The sequence below is a fragment of the Rousettus aegyptiacus genome, unplaced genomic scaffold (assembly GCF_014176215.1).
Source record: "Rousettus aegyptiacus isolate mRouAeg1 unplaced genomic scaffold, mRouAeg1.p scaffold_m13_p_7, whole genome shotgun sequence".
Classification (NCBI taxonomy): Eukaryota; Metazoa; Chordata; class Mammalia; order Chiroptera; family Pteropodidae; genus Rousettus; species Rousettus aegyptiacus.
Window position 1 is genome coordinate 62,747,182 of NW_023416310.1, and position 20,774 is coordinate 62,767,955.

The 20,774-nt window shown below is 35.2% G+C and overlaps 1 protein-coding gene across 1 annotated transcript in view; it reads left to right on the forward strand.

Annotated features, from left to right (window-relative positions):
- Nucleotides 1-1,170: 1,170 nt before the first annotated feature.
- MRPS9 (mitochondrial ribosomal protein S9) overlaps nucleotides 1,171-20,774 on the forward strand; it is a 57,520-nt gene continuing 37,916 nt past the window's right edge. The window contains exons 1-2 of the mRNA XM_016142289.2: nucleotides 1,171-1,332; nucleotides 9,467-9,646. Coding sequence (XP_015997775.1) covers nucleotides 1,198-1,332; nucleotides 9,467-9,646 — 315 coding nt within the window. The 5' untranslated portion in view covers nucleotides 1,171-1,197. The remainder of the gene's footprint in view (nucleotides 1,333-9,466; nucleotides 9,647-20,774) is intronic.

Consider the following 20,774-nt stretch of genomic DNA (forward strand, 5'->3'; position numbering starts at 1 on the left):
TTTCTCAAATGCCAGTTCATGGACCTCTGCTAATTTCTGATGAAAGTTTCACGAGCCTAACAGGTAATAACAAAAGGAACTACCGAGTGAGATTTTCATACAACCGAATGCATTCCATTTAAAGGACTGCTCTTTATTCCAAGATTATGTTATTTCCACCTTTCTAATGTTAAAGTGTTCCGTGTTTTAAGAAACGATGGTGATAGTAGGTGGCATTTATTTGCTTGACAACTTTGTGTGACCTCAGTTTTTTTGTAAGTTTGTGTTATAATTTTATCGATCCTTCAAACCTAAACGTTTGGAAACCATTTCAGAGCCGTTTACTATACCATTTAATATGCATTCCGTGTAAAGCGCCCGGGGAGTTACCGTCAGGAGCACACAACTCTCAGAAGGTAAAACATATTCATCTCTCTTCAACACCTATTTATTTATTTCTGATTGGGTCTCAAGTAAGCCTTAGTACTAACACTACGGGGAGTGACGTGCAAAGCATAAGACAAAGTTTCGTCCTCACAGGTTTTTGGTTTAGCCTGTTAGCATTATAGTTAAAACAACAACAACAACAACAACAACAACAACAACAACAACAACAACGTAAGAGTGCCATGGAACCCAGTGGACTGGCAGTTGCTGGAGGATGGACGGTGGAGACTCTGAAAAATAGGGAAGGGTAGAGAAGAGGGAAAACCCATGGTAGGAAAGCAGGCAGACAGGAACCAAGGCTTGGAGTCTACTCTTGCGTGAGGAAGAGAGGAGCGTCGGCATTAGAGCGGAGCAGAGAGGAGCAGCATGGAGAGGGAGGTGCGGGCGGGATGCGCAGGTTCTGCGGTTCAGGGTGAGCCGGCTGAAGGGGCAGCAGTGCCCATGGGAAGGAAGGGTTGGTTAAAGAGTCACGTGCAAGTCAGTACCAAGGAGTCTTGGAGAGCGACTTAATTCAAGACTTGCGGATGAGGAAAGAGGCCAAGATGTATGACTGACTCCCTCCACAGCTTGCTGTCAACGCGGGCCATGGTGTGGAATTGGCCACGCCCCGCAGGCTCAAACACCCTATCAGCCACCTTCAGCCTCAGGACACGCCCCCTGTCTCAATAGTCCTACGAAAACGTCTACTCGACCACCTAGGGAACCCGGCCCACTGGCGCCTGCGCAGTCCCGAGGCCCCGCCCCCCGCCCTCTGCACCTTCTACAGCCAACATGGCGGCCCCCTGTGTGTCCTCCGGCGCTGCAATTTCTTATCGGTTCTTTCTCAGGGGAAGAGTTAGCCTGGCCCCAGGACAAGGCCTCTGGAAGGCCGCGGCTGCTGACTTGCAAACAGGTTTCGCATTCCAGGTAAGGCCTGGGAGAGGTGGGAGCACTGATCCTCATAGCGTGAGGATGTGGAGCCAGCGTCGCCACATTCCCTTGGTGTCTCGGGTGCCCTCAGACGGGTTCCTAGGGTCTTAGGTACTTAGTAGAGCCTGAGGTTGAGAGAGAAGTGGATATTGTTTTGCACCAACCACTATGGAAGTTGTTTCAGGATTTCGCAGAGTGCAGTGAGGTTGCGAAGTTACCTGCAGGAGTAACTAGAGCGACCCTTCCCTTGACTTGGCTGCCAAGGAAAAAATAATCCTTGCCTAGGGGTGATGTTGGGTCTCCTCCTTCCCGCGTGCCCTGCGGTCCAGAAGGGAGGAGGGCCACGCCAGAGGAGAATGAGAACTGGACTCCTGCAGTGGCCCGGAAGACTTAATGGAGACAGTCACACAGTGGAGAGGATAGATAGTGACTTTTTAAAGTGCCTTCCTTGCATCTGTGCAATTTCTGTTTTCTTACATCCATTCATTTATCCATCAAACTTTTCTTTTTACTTTTTATTGGAAAATATGCTGGAAGTTAAAATTTTTTCTTGCATCTCTTTCGAATATGTCCTGCGTACCCACAATTATCTTTAAAATGGACTGTAGCATACAGAATATTTTTATTGTTGACACTTCATGCGTGTACCAGTGAGGGGGTTGCTAACTTTCTCTCTCTGGAATTCCTGAACATACGTACCCTTCTATAACTTTCTCTATGTTCTTTTAGTTATATACAAACATACATGCATATGCATACTTTTTAAAAAATGGATCCCATTGTATTTTTTGCTTCTCTAACTTACATATGTAATAGAAACCTAACTTACATATGTAATAGAAACCTCTCCGAGTCACCTATTGTGTATCTAACTTGTATAATATTCTGTGGTGGGAGTGTATCAAAGTTATTTTAACAGTTGATGGGCATTTACTTTCTTTCCATTTTCTTCTCACTAATAAAATGTTCAGTAAACCCTAGTATAGTTCTTAGATGCTGACGCTTTTATTTCTTTTGAAGAGAGTTCCAGTTGTGAGGTTTTTGCTCTAAAAGATGTGTACATCTTAAATTTTAATAGCTATTTCCCTATAGCTTTCCAAAAAGGCTGTAGCAATTCACATTTAATCACTGATACATGAGAGTGCCCTCTCTTCTATGTGCATTAGGTATTGTTACTATTTTTTCAATAAGATGGGTAAAAATTTTCTTCTTGTTACTTTAATTTTCATGTCCCTGACCACTCTTGAAAGAAAGCTCCCCTGTCCCCCTTTGGCAGATACTTACTGAGCACTTTACTTGAGCCAGGTACTGTGAGGTAAACACATCATAGTCAAACAAGCAATTACCAGACAGTAGCCAACCTTAGCTCTCTCAAGGCGTGATCCTGAGACAGCCGAATCTCCAATTCCTGAATAACACCACAGCACATGTTTTACCATATGAAGTACAGCTCAGATATAACTGTAAGACTTTACTGACCCCATTAGACTTTTAAAGATTATATATATAACTATATGTATATAACTATATATACATATACATATATGGTTAAAGATATTCATAAAACTTTTCTGGCACAGAGCTTGTCTGTATTAAATATTAATGTTTCTTCCATCTCTAACATTAATATTATATTTCTCATAGGGGCTATGTTTCATAAAATAACAAAAATGTTAATCATTTCTTAAGTGTCTGAAACTGCCTGTTTTTGGGGGGGAGGGAAGGTCATAACTGATTAGTTACGAAATCCCTTCAGGGGTTCCAGACAACTTAAAGAAGGGAAGAATAGAATAATAGTAATAAAGTGCTTCTCATACAGTGTAAATATTTTGCATTTTGTTTATATGTGTAAGTGTGTACTAGGTGGTGGTATAAACAATAGCTATTACTGTGGGCCACAGTGAGATCACTGATGCAACAAAGAAAAAGAAACAAGCTTTGTTAAGCTCTGACTCCTAGGTGCTCATTTGGGACCCTTACTAGTAGAATTTTTTCCTGCATGCCAATCTTGTGGCACATGTGTTTCATATTGATGCCACAATACATGAGTGTCCCAAATTTGGGGTGGAAGAAGGACTCTTACTCATGAATGGCTAAACTTTTTAGATTATAAGCCCATGAATATCAGAGATCTACATACGGTGTACTGTGAGGGTTACACGGAAGAGCACAGAAATGCAATGCTTATTTCAAACAGGTCGTACCGTGTTGAGTGGTGGGCAGCTTCACAGAGGAGGTGACAGTAGAGTCCTTAGGAACTATATGCATAAAGAGGTATTCTGTTCTAGGAAGATGTAATAGGTACACAAGGGACAGAGATGTGCAGAGTCAGTGGATTCTGGTGACAACAAATAATTGGGTATAGCAATTATAATAGGTATAATAATTAGTGAGAAAATGGTGACAGACGGGATTGGAAAGTTCGGCAGGGTCCAGACGATGATCTGTTTTGCTGCCCTAAAGTACTTGAATTTTTTTATCTGCCACAAATTATATTATTATATAAACTATTATAAGCAGTTTTGGTGTACTACAAAGGTTACCTATGAATTCTTAAATCCTAATATAATTTAATGTAGGAATGCTAATTTAGCTTTCTATAATATTTCTGACTTTTATAATATGGAAAAGCAATAGACCAATATCTATTTTGAATAGTATTATTATAAAATATCAATAATACATCCTTTTAATTTTATTTTCTACTAAGCACTTACTTAAACTTTCTGATTTTACTGAGCCAATATGCCCTTGTTGAGTTGGACTATCTACCAGAGAAGGGTGATTGATGACATTTGGTGACTGAGCTCGTCTGTGTGTGTGTGTGTGTGTGTGTGCGCGCGCGCGCGCGCGTGTGTGTATATTTAGTAAAAACATTGCTGTCCTTGTCTTAAGTAGCTTCTCATTTCATCTTATGGGCTCCTGAAGGTTGTAATGTTCTGTGTTTATCACAGCATTCAGTTAGTTTACAGTAGTGTCTTAATAAACTTTAAAAAACTCTTTGAAAAACAAATTTAAAAATTGACTTGCATTTGTATCATTGCTTTATACAGCTCTGTTAATTAGTTATGTTTTCCTCCATATAATTTTCAAATTTTTTAAAAATTCCAATTTATTAGCAATGGAAAAGAAAACTGTTTTGATAGGATAAGTTATTCCCTTTGATATTTCATCCTGTCCTTTTAAGGATAAGTTTAGTGTGCTCCTCATTACTTTAATTATGGAAAATACCCGGACATTACAATTTGCATTTTCCTTATGTAGCAGTTTACAAATATTTTTAAAGAGAACTTAATGATAGCTGTTAACATCTTTCCCACCTTTTTTTCCCCTTATAAAATAAGGTAAGTAAAGTTTCTTAAACTGTGCTTTATTGTTGTAATTAGGATAATGAATGAATTATTTATTGCTGCATAATAATTATCCTCAAATTTAGCAACTTTAAATAACAGATAGTTGTTACCTCACGGTGCCTGTGGGTCAGTGTTCTAGGCACAACTTAACTGGGTCTCCTGCCCAGTGTCTCGCATAAGGAAGCAGCCCAGGTATTGACTGTGTCTATGGCCACCTCAAGTCTGGAGGGTGGAAGTCTATTTTCCAGATCACTCAGTGTAGTTGTTAGCAGTGTACATGACCTGGTAGGCTATGGGGATGGCTGTTGCTGTCATTCTTGCCACATGGGCTTCTGGGGCAGCTCACTAACATAGAGCTTCCATCAGATTTTTCAAGAGAGGGTAAAAAAGAGAGAAGACAGAATCTTTCTGTAACCTAATCTCAGATATGACATTCTATCACTTTAGTAGTAGTCTGTTCATCAGAAGAAAGTTGCTTGGTCCAGCTCACATTCGCAGGGAGGGGACTGCACAAAAGTGTGACTACCAGATGGAAGAATCACTGTCTTGGAAACTGCCTTCCTACAATAGCGAAAGACCCACACACACTTCTTTTGTTATTGTCTAAGGGTCTCATACATTTAGGTCTTTCCCCTATAGTTGGTTTGTAAAACTCTTGAGAAAAATAACATAACCTTTATATCCCCCATGGTGACACCTACCACAGTACCTACAGATGTCTCCTAGATGCTCACTGATTGTTTCTTGAATTAAACTTGTGAAGAGTTCTTATGTATAGGGATATGTGGGTTTCCATGTGTGTGTATGCATATTTGCATACGTGTGAACACCTGCTACATTACTTTTTGCCAAGTAAGATACTAGTAACTTACATGAAAAAACTACTAGCATGTCGCATGTTTCTTTGTCTCAGTGTAGCAACGTTCTCATTTTTATAGCATTCGATTTTCTTTTACAATTATTTCTGTTAAAATTTAGAATGTAGCCTGGCTCATAGTTGCTCAAATTTGTTAATTGAACTTATAAAATAGTTTACTTTTTAGAATTTTATTATGAGAAATAAAGCATATTCAAGCATATAAAAAAGTAGAGAAATATAATGAATCCTATGTATATGTCAACTAGCTTCAACAATTATTAATATTTTGCAAACTTGTTTCATCTGTCTCTACCTTTTTTTTTTCTCGAGGCTTTCAATGTAAATCTCAGACTTTCTGTTATTTTATATATAGGTACTTAAATATGCATCTCTAGCAGGTAAAGATTTTTTAAAAAACAAAGCATCCATGCCACTATGAACACATCTAACAGAATGAACAATAATTTAACATAATCTATTACCCATTCAATGTTCAAATTTCTGTGATTGTCCCAACAACAACTTTATAGTTGGTTTGCTTAAATTGGGATTCAGACAAGGTCCACGTATTTCATTTGATTGGTATGTTAAGTCTCTTAATTTAAGTTGCTTGTGGAATGGATGTAAATGATGAGTTTTGCTTATGTAGTACAGTAGATTTCCTTGTTTGTTTAACCTGGTATTTATTTCCCCTTCATAGAGGCGCCTCAGTCTCAGGAGGAATGAGATCTTCCCCACTGGATACAGTATAGAACTATAATCTGCGGCATCTTATGCATGGTGGCTGCATTACATATTCTCTCCCCTGAGCTCTTAGGCAGAGAGACAAGGGTGGTTGTAATACCATTTATCTAAAGGGCCACATTCTGACTTCACTGAATGTGCTGTTGTGGATTGTTGTAGTTCCTGCTTTTTAGTTGCCAAAGATACTTTGAATCCTTCCTGCTTCAAGTATTGTCCTATGGGCCCCTATTAGCCTTCTAAGAAATGTCTCTTTTGCTTAAGTAAAGCAAAGTCAGTTTCTTTTGCTTGAATACAGAGATTGCTAGTTTTAAAAGTATAAACCTGTTCAAAAAGGTTACCATAATCTCTCTTGTAGTCCTTCTGTTGTTTCTATCCACATTTTCTTTAATCTGACTTCAATCTTTCCCTTTTTTATTCCTCGAAGTATTTTTTTTTACGTTTTCTATTCAAATTAGCAGCAGAATCTTTGTTCATTTTTATCCAGTTGAACAAAAAGGAAACTCCTTAATACTCCTGTAATACCACTAAAGAAGTGTGTAGCCCTGGCATTTGGCCATATTTGGGGCATCACTGCTTTGTCAGGATGTGTCTGCTTCTTTGGCAATCCGCTTGATTGAAATTATAGTCGTCTGACCCACCGATTATCTTAAAAAAAAACATATCTGTCAAGTTGTATCTATACAATTTTGTAAGAACAAAGTCAGGAAAATTCACTGTCATAGCTTTTCTTTTGGAAATAGAACCATAAAAAATTTTTCTTGGTAATTATACTTAACAATGACAAAATAAATTCTCTCCAGGAATTCTTGTTGTTCTTAGCTAAGATCTGGTCATTTCACACTCAGCTTCATCTTATTTAATAGATTATATTAATGAATAATGGACTTCTTTAAATGTAAATATTTTTATATGAATTCATTGCTGGAATAATGCAAAAGATTTAATATATTCAATAGTCTGGTACTGATGTGATGGCTTTGTAGCTTTAATAAATGTTATGAATTTCCAGAATATCATATTCTTAAGCAGTATGTACAAATATTTTTTGAAAAGATTCTAAAGATCCTAAAGAGATTTTATGGAAAGTAGGAAATTATGGACATTTTTTTTTTAAAAAGCCCTTTCTAAATGAACAACAATAAAGAAGTTTACAAACATTTTTTAAGCCTCATTTATGTTAAAAGCACAAAAGCTACCGCCTCACGTCACAAACTCTGGAGAATATAGGCAGACCCAGAGTAATTTTAAAGTAAGTGAAGAAATGAGTCTTCAAGCCAGTACTCAAATTCTTTACTTCAGAGGATGCTAAAATGTTGTAGAAACAAAAGAAGAAAAAGGGCAATGTGGAAGAGAGCAATGAAAAAAATATAAGAGAATATTTAATCAATAAAGTGGAAGAATTATTTTATTATAACTACTTCACATTGTCAAGAACATTTATAAAAAAGTTTGGATGAGGGAGAGTTCTACAAAACGGATCAGACAAGAAGATATGAGTAAAATAAACTGTTAGGAAAGAATTTTGAAGATAGAAATAATATAGGAATTGACACTACAGAAAACTAAAAATAAAAAAAAAAAAAGCCAAAAATAAAACCTCATGAAAAACAAACAACAACAACAAAAACATGGAGTAAAAATTTAAAAATCATAGACTATAGAAAGGGTCATGAATAAGACTAAAGAAGCTGCTGTATATCAAGAGCAGAATAATGGATAATTGCTGTGATTGAAAAAGAACAGAATAAGTAGGTGAGAATTCAGTGGATATTGTTTTATTTCTGAAGTTGGTAGGAGAAATACATGTAAACATTTTATTCAGAGACATACAGATAATCACTAGTAAAATAAATGCAGGCTGTATAGTGTGTACCAGATCAAAAGATAAATTTAAAAAGCTACAGACCATATAGTAAAAGAGAAAATAGGAAGAAAGTATATAAAAAAGATAAAATGAAAAATAAGACAATATATTAAAACTCATTTAAATGAGATAGTCTCATGTATTTAAAAACTCAGAGTGACTCAAAAGAACAAAAACCTAAAATGACTCAATTTAAATAAAAAATGTGGGCAGCGGAATGTACAAATGGAAGTACAAATGGAAGTTTAAAAGAGTTGCAGTATTATGATCCAACAGAATTGAATTCAGGATAAAAGAATTGCATGGGAATGGACCAGTTTACAATGTTGAAGAGTACAGTCTACCTTCCTGAACTAAATCGTGCATTGACTATACCCCTGAAATTTATAGGAATTGGAAAGATAATTGACAAAATATTACAGAGTGTGTAGATGTAGATTTCTGTTTCTTTGGTATTAATGCCTTGGGAAATTCCTACTGCCATAGCATAAAAGAGTAACAGCAAGTGTGATATCATTACTGATTTGTTTAAAAGGATGTGAAAGACCTTATTTCTACATAGAATAATGAACCAAAGTAATAAGAAATCTCGATATTTAGTGAAGCAGTTTCTTCATTGTGTCAGCTTAAAATAAGGACCATGAAATAAAGTCTAACTTAGTCAACCCTATTATTTTAAGACCTTTAAAGATAGGCTGCATTTGTACCCTCCAGGAAGCTATCTGCAGTCTAAGGGTGCTGTTACCAAGTAAAAGTACATGCCCCTATACTCTCATGTCTTCTGCTTGCTAGTTTCTGTCTGCAGGAACATTTGCCTCTTTTTAAGGGAGTGGCACATCACTATTCTATGTGTGTCAAATATCACAACTAGCTGACATTGAGCAATCGGTATCAAATGTGGATGCTTGTAGTAGATAAGGAAGTGGCATATCACACAAGTAGTTTTGCTTTTAATGTTTCGAAATGAGAGTAGTTTAAACTACTTTGTAAGCATAGGCTTTTAAAAGCAAGCTTCTGAGCAGAGGACAATTTCTAACAGCTTTTTTAAAAAAAATTTGTTTTATTAATTTCAAGTATACATTGGTTAGACATTTATATAGTTTATAAAGTGATTTCCCTAATTGTTCTTTCTCTCCTCTGGCTCTAACAGCTTTCTTAATAGGACTTTTACCTCGTTTGCAGACTCCTGCCAACTAAGTACCATAATAAAAAAGACAGTTGTTTAAATATCCTGTTCTAAATGGAGACAGTAGCCTGCAAGATCGTTGTTTAATTTAATTTTTTTTTCTTTTTCTTTATATTTCCTGCTAGATATTAAGGCTAAGACATACCACAGTTGTAACAACAAAGAAAAATGTTGCGGCCTTAAGACGTGAAATTTATACAGCGGATTTTATTAAAAAGCAGATCGAGGAATTCAACATAGGAAAGAGACATTTAGCCAACATGATGGGAGAAGATCCAGAAACTTTTACCCAAGAAGATATTGATGTAAGTACAGTTATGCTGTTGGAAAAGTGATTGCGTAGAGTTTTAGGTGTTGAAAGGGCCCTTCTTCAGGTTGAGCCCTTTAGCTCTGTGTAAATTTTAATCAAACTGTCAGAATAAGGGAAATGCCACTATACTTTCTTTGCAAGTTGAAACTGTAGTTTCAAAGAGAGGTGCTACTCTGTATTTGAAGCATCATAAAACATGGTGAGTTTTAGATTTTAGAAGTAGATACTTTTCCTGATTGAGGGTCATAGGAGCCACTATGAATGCTTATATACAATTGGAAATACTTATAGTCTTAAATCTAGCTTTTTTACTAAATGATAAAACCAATGGTATTGGAAATACAGTTTTATAGGAAATACCTTAAATAAACTTAAGCCCCATGGTGTTTTTTGTTTGTTTGTTTGTTTGTTTGTTTGTTTTTATCAATTTAACTTTACATTTGAATTTTCAAACTGAGGGAATGTTCTAAGTGATTTGAGAATAGATTAGAATGCTATTCCTGTCCCACTCTTGAATTATTATCCTGATAAAAGTAGTAATAATCAATAATACTTTTTTGCTAGGCATGTCAGAATAGCTAGCAAAAGAGCTTAAATTGAATGATTTTGAAGCTTGTTCTAATTTTTAAAAAAGTAACATAACGTCCCATGGTGATTTATATTTAACTGAAGAATAACATCTTTCTATAGATTTAACATTTTATATGATTTTAAATATATTATTATTTTAATCATTTTGTAGTTTTATGTATTTTAGTTTGTTTCCCCTCTTTTTATATACCTTTCCTAATTATTTGTAAATGGTACTTAATTGCCTCTTTAAGGCACCAGAACAACATTTTTGCTAAGCCAGAAGGATTGCTTATTGCCCTTCTAGGTCCAGGCGATTTGGAATTATGGACCTCATAGCTGCTGTCCTATTTTTGAACCTTATAGTAATCTGAACAATATTTGGGGATATATTTTAAAAACTATATTTTTCTAACACTGGTTTTATCATAGGTAGTGTAGATATTGTTCCATTTTTAGAAGAGAAGACTCACAAAAAGGATAAGTATTAAATATATAAGTATGGATGAAGGTACAAGCTCTAAAGCTTTAAACTTTGAACCTAGTGTTCTTTCTTCATATCAGCCTCATTTCATAGCTAATGGATACCTGATAGTATCTAGAATATATTACCTAATTTTAGCTACATACTCAAAAAATGATGACTTTCAAGAAGAATTGAAGAAAAGGACTAAAAAAATAAGATCTCATCCTTCCCCATTTAATAACATGTATTTTTTAAAAAGATAAGGAAAGAGTAAACATCTTGGCACAATCGTCGTACTATACAGATTGTGTTTTCCAAATTGAGATATAATCGCTACATCTCTGCTTCCTTAAATCTTCTCTCATAAGACCACTTCTTTTGCTTTTTCCATTTATTTATTTATTTGGCAGAGGGGTGACTGCTTTATTGGGATATAATTCACATATCTGATTCACTGGTTTTTAGTCTGTCCAGAGTTATACAGCCATCACTACAGTCTAATTGTAGAACATTTTTATCACCCGTGATGAAACTTTGTGCCCTCCGGCCACCGTCTTCACTTCCCCTATTCACCCCAGCTCTAGGCAACTACTTTTTACTTTCTGTCTGTATAGATTTATTTCTTCTGGACATTTCATAGAAATAGAATCATATAATATGTGGTCTCTTGTGACTGGTTTCTTTCACTTAGCATATGCTTTCACGATTGATCCATGTTTTATCATGTGTCATTTCATGCCTTTTTATCGCCAAATGGTTTTTCATTGTATGGATATTCCATATTTATTTTTATCCATTCATCAGTTGATGGACATTTGGATCATTTCCATTTTTGGCTACTCTGAAAATGCTGTTGTATACAAGTCTGTAAAAGTTTTTGTGTGGTTATATGTTTTCACTTCTCTTGGTTCTGTACCTAAGAAACCATTGCTAATCCAAGGTCATGAAGATTTACATTTACGTTTTCATCTGAAAGTTTTGTAGTTTTAGTTCTTACCCAAGTTTTTGATTCATTTTGAGGTAATTTTTATATGGGGTGTGAGATAAGGGCCTCGTTTCATTCTTTTACATGTGGAAATCTGGATATCTGGTTATAACCATGGCAGTTGTTGAAAAGACTGTTGTTTCCCCATTGAATTTTTTTTTTTGGTCATCCTTACTGAAAATCAATTGACTGTAAATATGAGTGTTTATTTCTGGACTCTCCATTGTATTTAATTGATCTATATGTTTTGCCTTATGCCAGTATTACATTGTCTTGATCACTTAACTTTGTATTAAAATGTTGAAACTGGGAAGTGCTGGTACTCCTACTCTGTTCTTCTATTTCAAGATCATTTTGGCTATTCTGTACCCCATGAACTTCCATATGAATTGTAGGATGAGCTTGTCAATTTCTGCAAAGAGCCAGCCAAGATTTTGCTCGGGATTGTGTTGAATCTCTAGGTCAGGCTTGGGAGTATTGCCATCTTAATGTTAAGCCTTCTGATTTGTAAATGTGGGATATCTTTCTGTTTATTTGGATCTTCTTTAATTTTGTCGATGATGTTTTATAGTTTTGAGTTTAACTTTGTTATTTTTAAAAAATTTGTTAGGAATACTTTTTCTAATGCTCATATTAAATGCATTATTTCTTTTTAAAAGCTCAATTTTCAGTAAAATCATATTAATTTTATTTTTGGATTCTTTATTGCAAGTGATAGAAATATAATTAATTTTCGAATCTTTGAATCCTACAACCTTGCTAAACTCATTTACTTATAGTTTTTTAGTGATTTTCTTAGGATTTTCTGTATATAAAATGTCACTTGTACATAGAAATGATTTTACTTGTTTTCTTTCCAGTCTAGATGCCTTTTATTCCTTTTTCTTGTCTAATTGCCCTGGCTAACACCTGTAAAAGTGTTGAATAGACATGGTGAGAGTGGACATCCTCATTTTGTTCCTGATCTTGGAGGAAATCTTTTAGTCTTTTGCCATTAAATATGATGGTAGCTGTAGGTTTTGGTAGATACTCTGTATCTGATACAGGACGTTTCTTTCCATACCTAGTTTGTTAAACGTTTTTATCATAAAGGGGTGTGGGATATTGTTAAATGCTTTTTTTTTTTTTCTTTTATTGAGATGATCGTGGCTTTTATTGGTATGGTATGTCATGTTTAATTGATTTTTTAATTTTCTTTGTCTTTATTAAATTAAAATAGTAACAACTACTTTCACGTTATTGTTAGGATTAAAGAAACAAACAAATCCAAAAAACGCTTATGTCATAACAAATCACAAAGTCAGTCATAGAGCACAGTCTCATTTCACCTATAGATTTGTTCTGAGAATGACAGAAGCAAATAGAGATGTTTATTTTTTAACATTGTTCAATAACATTATTAATAGTAAAACTTTTAATAATGACCTCGGGTTAACACAAAGTGTTAGATGTCAGTTAAGACTTATATGAATCAGAGATTTCATCCTGTATCAAACTTAACTAATACTTTAAAGGATACAGGTTATTTGTTTGTTTTTTACATTAATTGATTTGGGTGTTAAACCAACTTTGCGTTCCTGGAATAAACCCCACTTTGTCAGTGTGGATAATCTTTTTTCAATGTTTTTCCAAATTTGATTTGCTAGGATTTTGCTGAGGATTTTTGCTTCTAATTGATGCTCATCTTTTAATGTCTTTGATTTTGACATCAGGGTAATACTGGATTCACATAATGAGTTGAGACGTGTTCTCTCCTCTTCCATTTTTGGAAGAATTTTTGAAGAATTGGTATTAATTCTTCTTTAAATGTTTGGTTGAATTCATCAGTGAAGCCATCTGGGCTTGGGATTTGGGAGTGGGGGGGATACGTTTTTTTTTCTTTATTACTATTTGCTTTTTTAAATGGCTCTTCTCTCTCTCCTTGTGACCTGCATGTTTCTCAGTAATTGTTCACAATAGGAGGATCCTGTGACCCAACTGAGTTTACCACAAAGGCTATTTTGAGCATCTCCTTTACTACCTTTTTGGATGTACATGAAGTATATTTAGCTCACTGAAACAGAATCAGCCAGCAGTTTTGTAATTCTAATTGAACGGATAAACATTTTCACAGTATAAGTATTAAAAACAAATTGATTGTTTGGAGTAGTTAGTTCTTTGCTTGGATGTTTAATCAGAATATTAGTTTTGTATGTTAAAATTATTTTTATTAGAATTTAATTTCTACAGAGTAGATATCACCAATAATTTAATTTAGTCACCTAGTTAAAAGTTTAGCTTACTATACAATTTCCACATAGGTAAATTAGGTGCCATTGTCTTTAGATTAAACCTTTTATTATTTTATGTATTAGAAACTTGTTTTCCTATACTGCTTATTAACCATTTGCTGAAATAATAATAGCCAAAACCATCTATGAAATGCATTTAAGCAAAAATTGTAAGATTTAAAATATCTACTTTCATATATTCAAATATCTTTAAATCTTTATCGTTGTTGTTAAGGTGTTTACAACAGACACACATTGATGTTTCCATCTAGAGTACTTTTAAAATTTTATTTAGTGAAATCTTAAAGGATCCTATCATTCAATCAGGTAGAAACAGTTTGTTAAGTTCTGGTTTTTAAAATATAGGATTGTTTTCCCGAGAAGATATGTTTAACACCACTATGTAAATGTAGGAGGGACAGCTCTTCTGTACTTTAAAACTGTGGGTTTGTGTGTGTGTGTGTGTGTGTGTGTGAGTGTGTGTGTGTGTGTGTACAGTGAAAGTAAGTTGTTATTCTGTGTCATTGTGGTAATAAAATATAATAAAAATCTCCCTTAGATTTAGCCAGTAATGAAATCATGAATTAACATCTAATTGCTTCTTTAAAATATATAAACTCGTAAAATGAAGCTGAATTTCCTGTGAGGAATATAGATGCAGAATTTGTTAAATGGATCTTTTTTAAAAAATCATTATAATTGAAGTGATGTTGTAGGAAGATGCAGAACCTGGGATAAGGATATTTTTTTTTTCAGTGTAACTAGCATTGTAATGTTAAGGAAGTTACAGCATCTCTATTACTTGATTTTCTCATCTCCAAAATAATAATAGCTGCTTGCCTACCTAAGGATATAACTAAGGAGAATGAGATTAATGCAATGTGTTATTGTTCTCATTACTATTAATTGCAATAAATAAAATCTACCATAACTTACTAGTTTTCTAATTGCCTTTGTCATACAAATCTTCCCTGCCACCTGAGACCGAATGTTGGGAAAAATAATCTGAATACTGTTGAGTACATCGATTTATCACTGAGTGATTTAAACTGGAGGTTGCATTATGCCATTCATAGGTTGGTGTTTTGTCTCCCCTCACTCACTATCTAAAAGCCCGTATGGGAGTGTTAGTCATTTTCCTTGACACTGGTGACGTAATTCTTTTGTGCTAAACTTTCCTGCAAGTGATAGATCTGCTTCACAAGTCTCACATTTTGTATCAATTAACTCTTTTGACATTTTATTAAATTTAGTGAACTCCCTTTGGCATCTGAGTAGATATAAAGGCAAAGAGGACAGTGAAAACCAATTGTCATCAAGGTTTTAAAATTATATACCCATTATGGTTCTTGTTTTCATTTTATGTTTTTGAAACTATTATTTTTGTAAGAGGTTCAGTGACATATATAACCTGAGAGACAGTATAACTGTTGAGTCTCATTTAGCATTTCCATATTGATAAAATGCTTAGTTATTTCTAAAGACAAAAATAAATACTTTGATATCCCTTTTAAGCTTCCAGATAATCTTTGGAAGATCACTGTGATCGCTGTTACATATTTAGAAGTCATAAAGCTTTTTATGTGTGTTTGGTTTTTAATATATAAATTAAAAGTAGGTACAGTAATTTTTTCTGTTTTTTAATATGATCAAGAAATTAGATATTCCACAAAAGAGAATTTTCCAGGTGAGGGAAACTTATTTTTAGTTGTAACTTATAATAAAAAATACCACCGCATTGCTGTCTGGGAGCCTGATATACATTCCTTATGGGGTAGTAAATATTTGTTGAAGAGACTAAGGCAATACAAGGTCATTCTGTATCCAAAGTCTGTTTTGTCTATACTTCCAAAGATTAATTTTTTTTAGTAACATTTTCTAAAATTATTTGCAGTTTCCCTAACCTTATATAGTCGAGTATAGTGAGTATATTTTAACGTTACAGTGCCTCAGGATTTTCCTTTTTAGTATGGTTATTAAATTGTAATACCCTGACCGTGGCTCATAGTGCATGTTTGTGCCTGTACTGAATGGTCTGGCTATGCTTAATTCTGGTTCCTGCCATCTCCTTTCCTGTCAAGATGTCTCTGCCTGTGTGTCTGCCTCTAGCCACTCTTGCCTGCCTTCCACGCTTCCAGCATAATGAAACTTGCTGGGTTTGTGAATTAAATCTAAGAGCCATTGGACTCAGCATGAGGATCTATATGCCCTTCTTACTGAATAAAATCATGAATTTTCTGCTCTCCATAGGCCTTTTTTTTGCTTGATGTCTAGATTTATAGCTTTATTCCAGAAAGTTGAGTTTGAATAGAAATCTGGGCTTTGGCCTTACTGAATGCAGCATACATAACTTATGTGTGAAAAATATTCTTAGCTAATTTAATATGCTAGTGTTTCCTTAAAAAGGCTTTTAATAAGAGTTCAGATGTGAGTTGGTAAAATAAGAATATCAAAGATAAAATTTTGTGATTAAAAATAATTCTGCTTGTCACTGTTGATATTTAGTCATTATTTAGATTTTTAATTATTAAAACTACAGACTATATATATATACCTGTTAGATTTTTTTTGCAAAATTACTTTGCTATATTTAATGCTCAATCTTGCTATTAAATTTATATGAAAAAATTATTTTTAGTTGATAAAATACCAAATTAACTAAAAAGAAATTAGTCACAAACAGCTATAGATTTTCTCCATTTCAGAAAGTTTAATTTTTCCTGATTTTTTAAAGTATATTGAAATGAAAGAAACCACCTTTTACTCTTTCCCAATGAACCACTAACTGATACCCTTCAGAGGATCTAACAGGAGGAAAGACTGGTCTCTTCTAATAATCAGTAGTACATATGGTGGCTTGCTAAAAAGGGCTTAAAATGCATACTGAATATTTTGAAAATAGGTCTTAATGCTGCAGTTCTCAACCCCTGTTCCATAAATCTTTCACAGGTAACTTCCAGATGTTGGTGAATGTCTAAGAAGTATTTTTTTGTAACAGTATATGTATTGTGAGGAGGAATCTGTCAAATAAACATTGAGCTGAGTGGGTTTTGTAATTCGATGTAAAGCAGTTACACTTTGGTCCAAAGGATATTCTATGTGTGGGAACTATAAAGGAATAAGCCCCAAGTATGCAACAGGGGCAGGGTAGAAACAGATGGCCTCAAATCACACCCCAAGGCTAAAGACTAACTAGGTGAGGAGTGCAGCCAATGCCCATGGAATTCTGTAGACACTGTCACACCCTGTTACCTAAGAGTGGACTTGGGATGACCATTATGGCTAATCTGTTCAGTACTGTTGAGTCTTTTTTAATCTTTTCAAATGTACCATCAAAAATGATTCCTCTAGAAATCACTCCATAAACACATAAAGTTAAGGACCACTGGTATATGCATTTTCATTTTTGAGTTAAGTAGTATCTGTTATAAATTTTAAGATGGAGACATTTGGGTTATATAAAATATTATGAATGTGGAATTGCACTTGCATTTACTAATGTCTTTATTTGGGAATTAAAAGTTAAGTTCTACATTACTATAGAATTTCAGGAAAAAAGCCAGCAAATTGATATATAACACTGCTGAAGCCTACCAATTACTTTTTAATTGGTATTATAGACCTCATTCTGAAACCAGAATGTTTTATTCTCCTAAGTGTGAATATGCTGTATGAAGTTTCTCTAATTGATTTGCTGTGCCCATTCCATTTGATGTATCATTTTTCACAATATTTCATAATTTGTGCTCACTTCTAATGAACAGAGTCGTTAGGACAGGCATGTCTAAGTACAACTGACAGCTAACATTAGGTGCCAGATGCAGTTTATAAAGCTATGTAGAAATGTAGAGAACAGTTTAAATAAATTAGCACCTGTACATTAGTCTCACTTGCTAGTAATTTATAAGCGAATCAGTAGAGATGACATTTAGGTAAGTCATTGATCAAGTTAACAGCTGCAAACCCCCTGCCCAGCTGGGATACCTAATTAATTGAGATTGCATTCCTGACCCCGTGCTTCTGGGCTGAGTCTGCAGTCCTTTTATACTTTGACATAAACCGAAGAATAGAGTTAAATACTTTCCCTTCATTTCAGGGAACCCTTCCATTACCAACATTCTAGTTAAAATCTAAAAAATCAAGAAACGTGTTTACAAATGAGAATCATATTACTCTATGACTTACTTGGATTAATTTATGAAAGTTTACCTTCTTTATTTTTGTCGGTATTTTTTTATTTTAGATTCAGATAAATCATGCTGCAGTCTAATAAATTTATAAAGGATTCTCTCTATACTTATAATTAACTGTATACACATGCTTTTGGACTTATGAGAGGGTTGTGTTTTGGTAAACCCATTGTTAAGTTGAAAAATATCGTTAAGTCAGAACATATTTTTTAAAAAAAGAAATTTAATACACCTAACCTACCGAACATGATAGCTTAGCCTGGCCTGCCTTAGACGTGCTCAGAGCACTTACATTAGCCCATTTTTGCACAAAGTCTCTGACACTGGGAACACGCTGTCACGTACTGGTTGTGCATCCTGGTGATCACGTGGCCAGCTGAGAGCTTCAGGTGCTGCTGCTGTCCAGCATGACGAGAGTACCGTACTGCCTGTCGTTAGTTGAGAAAAGGATCAAAATTCAAAATTTTAAGTATGTTTTTCTGTGAAATGCATATCTCTTTTACACCATCATAAAGTCGAAAAAATAGAAATTAAATCATTGTAAGTTGAGGACCGTCTGTTCTCTGCCTTTTTTTTTCCCCCAGAAGAAGCAGGGTTTTTGTTTTTTGTTTTTGTCACAACCAATCATTGAACCAAAGCCATATATGTAACAATTTTTTCAAATGTGGGTTTAGTTAAAAACATCCAAGAACTTTGCCAAGCTGAATTCCATACAAATTCAAGAACTTAATATAGAAATTGTTAAGGTAGAACTTACTATGGGAAAATACCCTGTGTTTCCTTATGGCTCAGATTTTCTTTGGAGTGAATTTAAAACTGAAAGATTAAGGCATCAACAACCTTAAATCAGAGTGAGGCAGTGATTTTGTGTGTTTCGGTATGTGTTCATGGATGTTGATGGTGTTCGAATACCTGTTTGTTAACTACAGACCACATCTAAATTCTCACTCCTAGACTGAGAAAAGGTCTCTTGAAATAAAGGGTAAGCCTAAAACAAGTAAAAATATTAGGCTAATAATACTCTTTTCAAGCTTTTCAAAGAATCATTAATCGAGTCCCAACTGATATACATATTTTTGTTTTTGTGGAAGGATTGGTTTTCTTGGTTTAAGTGAGTTTTTCATATAGATTGCTTAGAAGTGAAAAAGTACTTATTTCAGATAATTATGAAATTTCTGCTAATTCTGTCCTCGTTGATAAACTTGGTCCAAGTGGGCCAAACCCCAGTTCAGATATGAAATGCCAATTTTCCTCTGATTTTAAGGCACTCGAGGGCCATTTCCTGCTGGTGCTTTTTCTCTAGTGCCAGGATGGGGCCACACACACGTCAGGGAGTCACAGGGCACAGCATTTGACAGATTGGTCAACATTAGCAGAGCCAGGTAGTTCCCACACCACCTTCCTCCAGTGATTTTCTGGTTACCTTATTTTCACCTATCATTATATTTAAATTCTGCCTTTTTTATCATACTAATATAGATAGTTCTGAATAACATCAGAAAACTGCTTTAAAAAACTATTTTAACACTTCCTTTGCCTTTGTGTTTCTCATTTTCTTTTCTAGTTATACTTCTGAACCTTTCCTAACCAAATCTCTACCTCAATTTAAAATTTTATGTGAAATCGCCCAGCTGTCCCAAACCATTTTTGTTACTAACTCTATATTATAATTATCTTATTTAAAATACCCTCCTTAGCTTTATGTTGAATTGGGAATTTTATTTTTAGTCTTGGTGTATTTTGGGAAGCCCCAGGGACTCGAGAAATCAGCCCATGGAAAACTGTCTTCCATGAAGTGTCCAGTATGGGGCAGAGGCTGTCAGGTGTGAGGAGTGAGGATGACGTTGTCTGCGGCTTCAGGGAGAGCACAGGAAAGTCTCTTGGAAGAGCCTATGGCTTTTAAGAGAAACTGCTCGAGAAAGCCAAAGAGCAGTGGGGGTGAGGATAGAGATGAAGAGTTCAATTTTTATTTCAAAGAGCTTGAGCGAATGCCCTGCTACTAAAATAAATGTAAAGTTCCAATACCCTAATAGACCAATTTAGGGGTGTAGGGTGTACCTGCCGCTGGCCTAATTTCTCCTAGCCTGGCCCTGAGTTAGGGCTAGGTCATCCTGGTCAGGAAAGGCGAAGTCTTAACCCTAGGGCTACGGGATAGAAAGAAGGTCTGAAAGGATAGAAGCAGGAAACCACTGTGCTCCCCGAGGGGGTCTTGCTCCCATCACAGGGTGGTTTGGGGTCAGCGTCTTCAAAGCTGATACTGAGCTTCCCGTAGTAAGAGGTAACAGTTACTTCAGCAAGACCACACTGGTGACATGAGTGCTGAAACAACCGACTGCAGCACACATGTCCTTGCAGTCATGTAGACTTTCCAGTAGCTACGTCACTGGCAATGGCAGGCTTTGGAGAGGAATATGCTGGTGGGGAAACTTACTCCAGACCTAGACTGAAAGCCACATGAGAGTGAGTGAGAGGGGGTGCCCTCCCTGGAAGGCAATTTGCAAACAAGGCCCCATTCTCGCAGGCTCCCAAGGACGATGTTGTTCCTTCAACTGAGTGTTCCTCTAACACAAGAGGAGGTGGGCACTTGTCATTTTTGTCATTATGTTTGGCGACTTTTATTTTCTTATGCTTTGTTTCTAGGA